The following is a 12,482-nucleotide window of genomic DNA, read 5'->3' as shown; positions in this document are numbered from 1 at the left end:
CATTCTCTGCAGTCTCCTTCCTTCAGGTCAATGTACGCTACGTCACTAGTGATGTAGCATTTACTGCCTAGCAGCGAATGCTGAGCTATTGCCGAAACTGCTCATAGCGCTGTCTTGCAACAATAGTTTATGAACACTCGCAGTGAGACAGCGCTTGCGCAGTCTTGGCGTTAGTGTACGCTACATCACTAGTGGTGTGAATGCCATACCACTAGTGATGTAACATACAATGACCTGCTGGAAGGAGACTGCTGAGAATGGACGCTCCAAAGTAGGAGGAAAAGGATACGGCCGGCTGGAGGTGAGGTGACCCGGGGAACTGCAAGAGCCAGGAGAAGATCAGCGAGGAGAAGATACAGTAAGAAGACTGATGGGGGAAGAATAGGTAAGTATTGATTTTTTTTTCTTCTAATGACAGAAAGGAGTTAATTGGTGTATGATCTGAAATACATAAGATTCTTTTCTAGCCTTTCTACTGCACTCAGCATTATGTTTTTGATATATGGAATAAAGTTTATAGTTTTATGAGGATGAGACGACATCTTGAGATAAACCCTCTATATTTACAATCATGAAGGCGTCTCTTGATTGTAGACTTTGGCAGTGATAGGCTGACCTCCTAGAGATTGTTCTTGGCTACATGTTAGGAAGGGGTTTTTCTTTACCAAGGAAAGAATTCATCCCCTTTAGTGCTTTCTGTGCTCTTCCCGCCCTTCTTTCGTTGCTGAGCTTGTCCGGTGCTTTACTTCTTGGCCTCCTTAAAGAAGTTTTACCAGGATTGACTTTTATCGCCGTTTCAGAGGATAGGTAATAAAAGTCTGATTGGTGAGGATCTCACTGCTGGGACCCCATCGATCCCACTTCAAAAGGGTCGGTAATCCAGGGATTATTCCGATTGCTAGATTAGGGTCAGGGAGGAATCTTTTCTCCTACATGGGAAAAATTGGCTTCTTCCTCGTTTTTTTTTTTTTTTTTGCCTTCCTCTGGATCAACCTTGGGGCGTAATAGGCTGAACTGGATGGACATGTGTCATTTTTCGACCTTACATACTATGTCACTATGTATGTAAGAACAGAGGTGCCGTGTTCCTCATCTCACTGTAGGCTCACTGTGCCCCCTGTAATGAGGAAGAGAGTGAATGGAGCAATGATCCTGCATGCACACTACCACTTCATCCATTTTCAGTGAGACTGTCAGAGATAGCCTAGTACAAGAATTCCGCAATTTTTGGCAGCCCCACTGAAATTAATGGAGCAGCGGCTGCGCACGTGCAGCAGTCGCTGCATACATTATAACTAGAGATGAGCGAGCACCAAAATGCTCGGGTGCTCGTTACTCGGGTCGAAATTTTCGCAATGCTCGAGGGTTCGTTTCGAGTAACGAACCCCATTGAAGTCAATGGGCGACTCGAGCATTTTTGTATATCGCCGATGCTCGCTAAGGTTTCCATTTGTGAAAATCTGGGCAATTCAAGAAAGTGATGGGAACGACACAGCAACGGATAGGGCAGGCGAGGGGCTATGTGCCACACACTATTGCCACACACTATTCATTCTGTCAAGGTGTCTACATGCCCCAGTCAGACCGCGTTTTTTTATAAATAGTCACAGGCAGGTACAACTCCGCAATGGGAATTCCGTGTGCACCCACAGTATGGGTGGCTCCCTGGAACCCACCGGCTGTACATAAATGTATCCCATTGCAGTGCCCATCACAGCTGAGGTAATGTCATGTTTAATGCAGGTGGGCTTCGGCCCACACTGCATGCCCCAGTCAGACTGGGGTTCTTTAGAAGTGGACACATGCAGTTACAACTCCGTGTGGACCGACAGCATGGGTGGGTGCCAGGAAGCCACCGGCGGTACATAAATATATCCCATTGCAGTGCCCAGCACAGCTGATGTAACGTCAGCTTTAATGCAGGTGGGCAAAAAATTAATTGGATTACACTGTAGGCGAGGGCCCCCAAAAATTGGTGTACCAACAGTACTAATGTACCTGAGAAAAATTGCCAATGCCCAACCAAGAGGGCAGGTGAAACCCATTAATCGCTTTGGTTAATGTGGCTTAATTGGTAACTAGGCCTGGAGGCAGCCCAGTTAAAATAAAAATTGGTTCAGGTGCAAGTTTCAACGCTTTAATGAGCATTGAAACGTATAAAAATTGTTTACAAAAATGATATGACCGAGCCTTGTGGGCCTAAGAAAAATTGCCCGTTCGGCGTGATTACGGCAGGTTTCAGGAGGAGGAGCAGGAGGAGGAGGATGAATATTATACACAGATTGATGAAGCTAAAAGGTCCACGTTTTTGATGGTGATAGAGAACAATGCTTCCATCCGCGGGTGCAGCCTACGTATTGTTTGCGCTAGCGACGGCTGGACGGTGTGCTGAGAGACATTGGTGGATGGGGCCGAGCACAGCGGAGGTGAAGGTGTGGGTGCAGGCCAGGAGACGGTAGTGCCTGTGTCCTGAGAGGGGGGTTGGATCTCAGTGGCAGGTTGGGGCACAGGGGGAGAGGCAGCAGTGCAAACCGGAGGCGGTGAACGGCCTTCGTCCCACCTTGTAGGGTGCTTGGCCATCATATGTCTGCACATGCTGGTGGCTCCCCGGCTGATTTTGGCGCAACAAAGGTTGCACACCACTGTTCGTCGGTCGTCTGCACTCTCAGTGAAAAACTGCCAGACCTTTGAGGACCTCGGCCTCTGCAGGGTGGCATGGCGCGAGGGGGCGCTTTGGGAAACAGTTGGTGGATTATTCGGTCTGGCCCTGCCTCTACCCCTGGCCACCGCACTGCCTCTTCCAACCTTCCCTGCTGCTGCACTTGCCTCCCCCTCTGAAGACCTGTCCTCAGTAGGCGTAGCAAACCAGGTGGGGTCAGTCACCTCATCGTCCTGCTGCTCTTCCTCCGAATCCTCTGTGCGCTCCTCCCTCGGACTTACTCCAATTACTACTACCTGAGTGATAGACAACTGTGTCTCATCGTCATCGTCCTCCTCACCCACTGAAAGCTCTTGAGACTGTTGCCGGAAGTCCCTAGCCTCATCCCCCGGACCCCGGGAACTTTCCAAAGGTTGGGCATCGGTCATGACAAACTCCTCCAGTGGGAGAGGATTCGGAACCATTGCTGCCCATTCTGGGCAGGGGCCCGAGAACAGTTCCTGGGAGTCTGCCTGCTCCTCAGAATGTGTCATTGTAATGGAGTGAGGAGGCTGGGAGGAAGGAGGAGCAGCAGACAGAGGATTCAGAGTTGCAGCAGTGGACGGCGCAGAACTCTGGGTGGTCGATAGATTGCTGGATGCACTTTCTGCCATCCACGACAGGACCTGCTCACACTGCTCATTTTCTAATAAAGGTCTACCGCGTGGACCCATTAATTGTGAGATGAATGTGGGGACGCCAGAAACGTGCCTCTCTCCTAATCCCGCAGCAGTTGGCTGCGATACACCTGGATCAGGAGCTCGGCCTGTGCCCACACCCTGACTTGGGCCTCCGCGTCCTCGCCCGCGTCCACGTCCTCTAGGCCTACCCCTACCCCTCAGCATGCTGTATTACCAGTAGTGCAGAAACAGAACGCTGTAATTAAATGTGCCGCTTATTGGCCTGTGGTTGGAGGCTGACTTCCCTTACGGAACGCACAGCAGAGCCAGGAAACAATTTTGCGCACGCCTGTAGTGAGACGTAGGTGCGTATGACTGAGCTAGTGGAATTCACAGCGCAGAAGCAGTCAAGTGGGCAAAGGCCAGTAGTAGGCCTTAAGTATTTTGCTTCTATTTTTTTTAAATGCTGAGCTGATACAGAAGACAGATACTGTAGGCAGCGTATAATATTATGTATACTCTTTCCCTCTGGCGGGATGACGGCGATCATGTAACAGAGACAGCAGATCCAGGAAACAATTTTGCGCAAGCCTGCTGTAACGCTTAGCTGCGTATTAATTAGGACTACTACCCCCAGCAGATAGATACTGTAGACAGCGTATAATATTATGTATACTGTTTCCCTCTGGCGGGATGACAGCGTTGATGTAACAGACAGCAGATCCAGGAAACAATTTTGCGCAAGCCTGCTGTAACGCTTAGCTGCGTATTAATTAGGACTACTACCCCCAGCAGATAGATACTGTAGGCAGCGTATAATATTATGTATACTCTTTCCCTCTGGCGGGATGACGGCGATCTAGACAGAGACAGCAGATCCAGGAAACAATTTTGCGCAAGCCTGCTGTAACGCTTAGCTGCGTATTAATTAGGACTACTACCCCCAGCAGACACGCAGTAAACTGAAGACGGTCACAGGCAGCCCAAATATAGTATTTTTCCCCAATTTTTTGGAAAAAGCCCACTGCCTATATAGCCTGAATATCTCTTTCCCTGTCTCACCAGTACTGGCCCTATACTCTGTACAATGACTGCAGACTGCGGACGCAATGCTCTGCACGACCGATATACAAAAAAAAAAATTGTGCAACACTGCTAAAAGCAGCCTCAACAGTACTGCACACGGTCAGATGTGGCCCAAGAAGGACCGTTGGGGTTCTTGAAGCCTAAAATCACTCCTAACGCTCTCCCTATACCAGCTCCAGCAGCACTTTCCCTGATCTCTGTCAGAATGCATCTGTGGCGAGCCACGGGAGGGGCCGATTTTTATACTCGGGTGACACCTGATCTCGCCAGCCACTCACTGCAGGGGGGTGGTATAGGGCTTGAACGTCGCAGGGGGAAGTTGTAATGCCTTCCCTGTCTTTCTATTGGCCAGAAAAGCGCGCTAACGTCTCAGAGATGAAAGTGAAAGTAACTCGAACATCGCGTGGTACTCGTCTCGAGTAACGAGCATCTCGAACACGCTAATACTCGAACGAGTATCAAGCTCAGACGAGTACGTTCGCTCATCTCTAATTATAACATTACTGCAGATAGGATAAGCATCCCCGCAGTGACAGAAGACTGGCAGAAGAGGGCGGCATAAGGACCCTCATGTTCAGGACTGGAGGGTGTCTCAGCAGTGAGACCAAAGACCCATTTAGATACAATGATTATCGCTCAAAATTCGTTCAAAAGCCATCTTTTGAGCGATAATTGTTGTGTCTAAACGAGCTGCCATCGTGCACTGTTCGTGCACTATTTGTTCATCGGTGTTTTCTTGCAAGTTAGAAATCACCAATGACTCTTATCAGCGCCGCATGCTGAATTTCTCAGCAGGCGGTGCAGATAGTATTCTTTTAGCTGGTATCCCGCTGGCAGTTCTCAGTGGGACACTAACTGAAAGCTTAGAGAACAATTCAGCTGTTTGCATATATAAAACAGCTGCTTCGTTCTATGAGCTATTGCGGTGGTATCCCGCTCCGCTGGCATTAACTCTTAAGTAGCTAATTAGCTACTTAGTTAAGCAAAGATGATCGCTCAAAAATGTCACTCAAACTGTCATTTGAGAGATTTTTGTCAATTATTTTTCAGTGTAAATGGGCTCTCAACATCTATGAAATTGTTATCACATGTAGTATAGATAGGAGACAAAAGAATATCTGGGTACAACCTTTTCAAGTTCCACTGTCTCTCTGATAGATTTGTTGTTTTCTCAGCCTATCACTAGCCTCCTTTACTTGTATTGACACCTACTTGGACCACATATAGAAAGTTTCTATGAGCAGCCACCAAATGCAGATTCAATACTAGGATTCAATACAGACCCTTTTTGTTCTTTAATTAGTCATGAAATAATGACGGAACAGACCACACCGGACCTTGAAACTGCTTATCAGTCAACTGTCCAATTACTTTAGAGCCTGTTAGCCTTTCACTGCATGAACTTCTAATAACATGACAAAGATTATATTCTACATAATCTGCAACTGACCAACTATGACATCTGGTGGCTGCTCTGAGAACCACATAGTAATACCATGGAGTGTCTCATATCTGTTACAACATGCAGTAGAGAGTCAGAAGCCTTGCTTAAAGAAATATATGGAAATATGTGTACTGTATCATATATGATACAAAATGCAGTGAAGGGTTAAAATAGAGGGCTATGGAAAATATGGCTGTAATTCTTCAATGATTATACCACTTGCATTACAATTGATAATCTACACTTCAATCACATCTTCATGGCTTTATTTCAAATCTATTGTGGTGGTCTACAGAGGCTAGGTTATCAAAATGGTCTTAGTGTCTGAATACTTCTGGGCACAGCCATGTATCTTCCTGTAAGTTTCATCATCAGTAGACCAATGAATGTTACATATTAAGCAACCAGAAGTTGTGTTGGACACCGATGAGACAGCCACTCACACTGCCTCTTGATATAGAGGGGGGTAGCTGCTTGGCGTATACTCCTACACAGAGTGGATACAAAGTGTCAGACTATTCTGATATATGTAGTTCACCATGCAGACCAGCAACCTATTAATGATGCCATGATAATTCGGCGGGTTGCCCTGCACTTCAAACAGTGAACCACATTCGGTGTCCCACACAAGTGCAATTAGCTCTCTCATCTGGTAGTCTGCTACCTGCATGGTGAGAGGAGATATCTGTATGCACTCCTTAGTGAGTAAGTATATGGCCATTTTCTGTGATTGTAAAGATTGGTACCGCGGGTGCAAACCAGTGCACATAATACGCAGTAAAAAAGAAAGCCCTAAGAGAACTGTGATATTGCCATCTGGTGGCAAAACGTAATAGTGCAATCATGTTGACAAACTGCTTTTTAGATGACTAAATGTGAATCATGGATCAGGCTTTATGCTAGTGCTCCACTCCTCTGTAAAGAAAATACACCAGTGCCGGCTGTGCGTTCCCAGCTAGAATATTGAGGAAGGGGCACAACGGCTCCAAAATGTCTCTATTGCATTCTAAACTCGACAGAGGAGTCAAGTTTAGAAATACGTCTTGTGCCTCTTTAAGAAAAAGTGAAATCAAAGGTTTGGTACGGTGTTAGCCAGCAGAGCAAAATGTGATTGTTCCCAGCAAGATTCATGCCTCTTCAGATCTAGTTTTAGCCTGACGAAGAGCCTGAGAGGATCACAAGCTCGCTGTAACATCATGTATTTTTGTTAGCCATTAAAAAGGTATCATATTTACAAGATTACGTGGTTTCTCTTTAATTCCTTCCTGCCCAGTGACGTTAGGGTACGTCATGGCAGGCTGGTACTTCGCGCAACATGACGTACCCTTACGTCATCGGGATAGCGCGAGATCATGACTGACCTCGCGCTATCCCGCAGTGGGAGCCGGCTGTCAGTCACAGCCGGCGTCCCGCTGTTAACCCTTTCCCTGCCGCGATCTACTCAGCGCGCTGCCTCTGTCTCCAGCCGGCTCTCGCGTCCTGTAGTGCCAATGCCTATGATAGCTGTATAAGCGATAAGGCATGGCAGAGCAGTAGCATAGGCACAGTGCTGCAAGTCCCTCAGAGGGACTCAAATAGTGTAAAAAAAAGAAAAGAAAAATGTAAAAAAAAGAAAAATGTTAAAAAAAACCTTTTTTTGTGCTTTTTCTAATATTAGCATAAAAAAAGGTTAAAAAAATTAACCCCCCACATATTTGGTATTAACGCGTCCGTAACAACATGTACAAAAAGTTGAACATGCTTTTTATTTTGTACGGCAAAAAGTGTAAAAAACGTTAAAAAACAGAGGCAAAATGCTAATTTTTAGCATTTTGCCTCCCAAAAAATGCAATAAAAGTGATCAAAAAAGCCATATATTCCCCAAAGTGGTACGAATAAAAACTAAAGCTCGTCTCACAAAAAATAAGCCCTTATAGAGCTCCATACATGGAAAAACAAATAAGTTACAGGACTTTGAATGAGGCTATAGAGAAAAAAAAAAAGATTTCCAAAAAAAAAAGGGTTTTTATTGCAAAAAAGTGTAAAAACCTAAAGCAATATAAGAATTTTGGTATCGTTGTAACCATACCGACCCGCAGAAAAAATTTAGTGAGTCATTTATGCAGCATTATTAACACTGTAAAAAAAATCTATGGCAGAATTGATGCGTTTTCTCTCCCTGTTATCATAAAAAAATAATAAAAGTTTTACGATATGGTCTATGTACCCAAACATGGCACCGATAAAAACTACAGCTCGCCACGCAAAAAACAAGCCCTTATACGGCCGCGTCGACGGAAAAGTAAAAAAGTTATGGCTTTTGAAAAAATGGAGATGAAAAAATACCAAAAATCGTTTGGTCCTCAACGCCAAAATAGACCGTGTCATTAAGGGGTTAAGAAAAGGGATTGCGCCTACAACCACTTTTTTTCTACATTTATTAGATGTAACTGCAAATCATGGATCAGGCTTTATTCTTGTTTAGAGAAATCGATTGAATAGCCAAATTCAGCAGCCATGTCTTATTCCCCCCAGGATTAATGGACAGCTCGTTGCTTTGAAAGTCATCAGCATGAAAGCTGAGGAAGGTGTACCCTTCACTGCTATCCGAGAAGGTAATGTTCCTCATTTCTGACACCTACATTTACTATACATAAGGATTCCATTTTTTTCTCCCTTTTTGCTTGTTTATTCTTATTTATATAATATTTCCTAATGGGAAGCCATAACATTCTATCCACATGACCTCAATTCTTTCTAGAACAGCTAAAGCAAAAACATTTTTGGAAAAAATTACGATATCCATCTCAACAGTGTTGAATTAAAGGGGTTGTCCAACGCTAAAGAGCTTATCTGTGTGAGGCCACTGTGTCAGTATACGGAGCAGGAAGCATACGGCTCCGTACGTTTTACAGTGGTCCGAGATGGTACTTGTAGGGTATTATAGACACAAGTGAGCTGTGTCTATAATACCCTACAAAGTGTATGGAGCTGTGTGCTTCTAGCTCCATACACTGAAGCAGCAGATTAGCAGCGGCCCTGGGTAGCAGACTTCTGCTGATCAGGGAATCTATCCTTAGGATAGGTCATCAGTAGAGATGAGCGAGCGTACTCGCTAAGGCAATCTACTCGAGCGAGTAGGGCCTTATGTGAGTACCTGACCGCTCGTCTCTAAAGATTCTGGTGCCAGCGGGGGAGAGCGGTGAGTTGCAGGAGTGAGCAGGGAGGAGCGGGGGGAGAGAGTGAGAGAGAGATCTCCAGCCCAGTTCCTCACCGCTCTCCCCCGCTGCTCCCCCCCCGACGACACCTGAATCTTTTGAGACGAGCGGGCAGGTACTCACATAAGGCACTACTCGCTCAAGTAGTTTGCCTTAGTGAATACGCTCGCTTATCTCTAGTCATCAGTCTTTAGAGCTCAACTCATTTAAGATTAAAACGCCCTTTCTCAAATGTTGCTTGTCTTTGCTTTTCTCTTCAGCATCTCTCTTGAAGGGTCTGAAACATGCAAACATTGTCCTTCTACATGACATCATTCAAACCAGAGAGACGCTGACGTTTGTGTTTGAATATGTGGTGAGTGATGATATAAGTGCTCTATATGTAAGATGAGGGACGCTGGTTTACTGTGCAGTGAATAGAATTGATGTGTTCGTGAATAGCGGAAGAAAAAAATAAGGCTATGCAGTAATTTAAAGAAGTTGTCCCAAACGATACATTTAGGACATATGAATCAGAAAAGCTGTAAAATCCAGTTGTTCGTGTGACGATTGGAGGTTCCAACTTGCTATTGATATCAATAGTGGAATGACTGGCCATGGGCCCTTAGATATTGTCTAATGTTTGAATGGTCAGTCCATCCATGCTCGATCATCTGATGTGTTCAGTTTTAATAGCTACTATGTTTTCTCTGCAGCATACAGACCTTTCGCAGTATATGGTGCAGCACCCAGGTGGACTTTTGCCCTACAATGTTCGGGTAAGACCTCTATCAGAACTAAACAATCAGTAGTAAGGTACATACCGGTGAATGATTATAAGGCACTTTTGTCTTTTTCTAAATCCTATTGAAATACTATAGTACACATGTGTCAAACACAAGGCCCATGGGCTGAATCCGGCCCGCTGCCTCATTTTATGTGGCCCGTGGCGTGCCGACAGCTACTCACCACTGAAGCGATTACCAGCTGGGGTGCCGCAGCTCCCCGCTGGTAATCACTTTTAGCGCTGATCTTGGCGCACACTCTGACATCAGTGTGCAGCCGGGATCCCCCTTCTCTGAGTCCTCTGCTCCTCAGTTCCGCAGAAGAGGACTCAGGGAGTAAGCACACACTGACATCAGAGTGCACTCGGGCTCAGCGCGAGCAGAGGGGGAGGGGCGCTGACAGCAAGGAGGAGGTAAGTATATGGGGGGGGTTATGTTCCTGCAGGGAGTTAATAGTGGCTGCTGAGGGGTGGGGGTTAATGGTGGCTTCTGAGGGGTTGTTACTGGTGGCTGCTGAGCCGGGGAGGGGGGGGGGGGTAATGGTGGCTGCTGAGTGGGGGAGGGGGGGGGGGTTAATGGTGGCTTCTGAGCGGAGGGGGTGTTAATGGTGGCTGCTGAGGGGAGAGGGGGGTTAATGGTGGCTGCTGAGGGGAGTTAATGGTGGCTGCTGAGGAGAAGGGGGTTAAATCATCGTGCTAGGCACAGGTTACTGAGGCATCATAATTCCAAAAAAATTCAACCTTGATGGATTTCTTGTGTTCCCGACACCACGATTGTGGCAACCTGTGACTCACACCGTGACTCCGTTAAATAGCAGTTCAAGGCTGCAGTGTTGCACAACAATCTATGATCATGCGACACCCATCATGGCAAAAGTTTTTGTGTAGCCCTAGCCTCAGGCCTCATGTCCACGGGCGGATCTTATTTGCGGACTCCGCAGGGGGTCACCGCGTGGGAGATTCACAAATCAGGCCGCCCATAAAAAGACATGGGCATCCGCAGGTGAATTTGATTTGCAGATCTTTCAGTGCTGAAATCAAATCGCAGCATTTCACCGTGGATTCCGTGTGGATGGACCCCATAGACGATCCGCAAAGCCATTTAAAATTATTAAAATACTTTCCGCAGTCCATCCGCTGCGGGCTCCGAGATGCAGATTCCGATCCGCCCGTGGACATGAGATCTTGACTCTTTAATGAATGGACCAGTATCACTGGCTTATTGGCCCCGACTTTCTGTAGCAGATGCTGCAGTCATATTTTTACGGGATTGTTATTTAATAGGCTTCCTTATAAATAGAGCTTCTATATAATTTGCAGTTCATGAAATCATGTTTTTTTATTAGCTCAATTGTAATAAATCCAGCCCTTCTACCTAGGTTCTAAATTGGCCTGCTGGTGTTCATTAGGGCCTCTGACAAGTCGAGAATAGCGAACACCTCATTTTAAACAGTTCTAGACATAGTACAGTTGGGCATGTAGAGACTGTGGACGATCATAGCATTAACCTTAACCCTTTTCTGCTGGGAGCAAACTAACTTACACTGGCCCAAATGATTTACTAGGTGCCATATATTTCCCTATTGAATGTCTGCAAGTAGCGCTTTCTGGGAATGAGTGTTGCTCTTCCTTTGAAAGCTCTTCTGTTGACAGTGTATATATACCCTTCTTCCCTGAAAATAAGACATACCCTGAAAATAAGACATAGCATGATTTTCCAGAATTTTTGAAGATGCAAAATGATTTTTCAGCCTTTTTGAGGATGCTTGAAATATAAGCCCTACTCCAAAATTAAGCCCTGCTAACAGTTAATTTAAAAAGTCAATTTAAATAGTGTCCAGGCAGCTATACATGTAAAGAAGTTAAACCTTTTTGAACAAAAATTTATATAAGACACTGTCTTATTTTCGGGGAAACACTATATATATATATATATATATATATATATATATATATATATATATATATATATATATATATCTTTGACCTATTCTTACGCCATCTGAATTGACCATGAAATACTTCTGTGTAGTAAATTTTAAGAAAGCCTGGTTCTAGCATGTTACGTGTTACTGACTCTAAACAGAACTATAGGAAAGTATTTCTGTACAAGGTGAAGAGAATCTCCTTTTGATCTGAAACTTGTTATCTTCTCGTGTAGCTCTTCATGTTCCAGTTGCTTAGAGGTCTGGCCTATATCCATCACCAGCACATCCTACATCGGGACCTAAAGCCGCAGAATCTTCTCATCAGCTACCTGGGGGAGCTCAAGCTGGCTGACTTTGGTAAGTGCAGGCCTGATAAGGCCATTTAGTGCACAGCAGCTGAAACAACAGGGGCTGGGGCGGCTAGTCTTATTTTTGCAGGAACATGCTTTTGATGTACAGTCTGTGCAATATAGCGGAGGAGAGTACAGGATTCTTGTATCAAAGCACAAACTAACTTTGTTGCAGGGTGCAAGTACACTGCCCTCTACAGACTTCACCAACACAGCAGACAAAGACTTGACTAATGTCTGCAATGGACAAATATAGTCCATAGCTACAAGAGATGTTGTAGCAGAGTTGAAAAGAAAGGCACATTATACACCGAGAGATTTGCAACAGATGAGACCTTAGGGAACTTCTGCAATTGACGGTTGGAATTCACGCATTGGCACCCAGATCCAAATGAC

The 12,482-nt window shown here is 45.3% G+C and overlaps 1 protein-coding gene across 2 annotated transcripts in view; it reads left to right on the top strand.

The window, feature by feature from the left end:
• Positions 1-12,482, top strand: part of CDK15 (cyclin dependent kinase 15) — a 163,418-nt gene that overhangs the window by 34,633 nt on the left and 116,303 nt on the right. For both annotated transcript variants that reach the window (XM_066575422.1, XM_066575421.1), the window contains 4 exons: positions 8,363-8,442; positions 9,306-9,400; positions 9,741-9,803; positions 11,970-12,093. In XM_066575422.1, coding sequence (XP_066431519.1) covers positions 8,363-8,442; positions 9,306-9,400; positions 9,741-9,803; positions 11,970-12,093 — 362 coding nt within the window. The remainder of the gene's footprint in view (positions 1-8,362; positions 8,443-9,305; positions 9,401-9,740; positions 9,804-11,969; positions 12,094-12,482) is intronic.

This window comes from Eleutherodactylus coqui, chromosome 8 (genome assembly GCF_035609145.1).
Source record: "Eleutherodactylus coqui strain aEleCoq1 chromosome 8, aEleCoq1.hap1, whole genome shotgun sequence".
Lineage (NCBI taxonomy): Eukaryota > Metazoa > Chordata > Amphibia > Anura > Eleutherodactylidae > Eleutherodactylus > Eleutherodactylus coqui.
The sequence above is the reverse complement of the archived record's forward strand: the minus strand, read 5'-3'. Positions and strand labels throughout refer to the sequence as shown.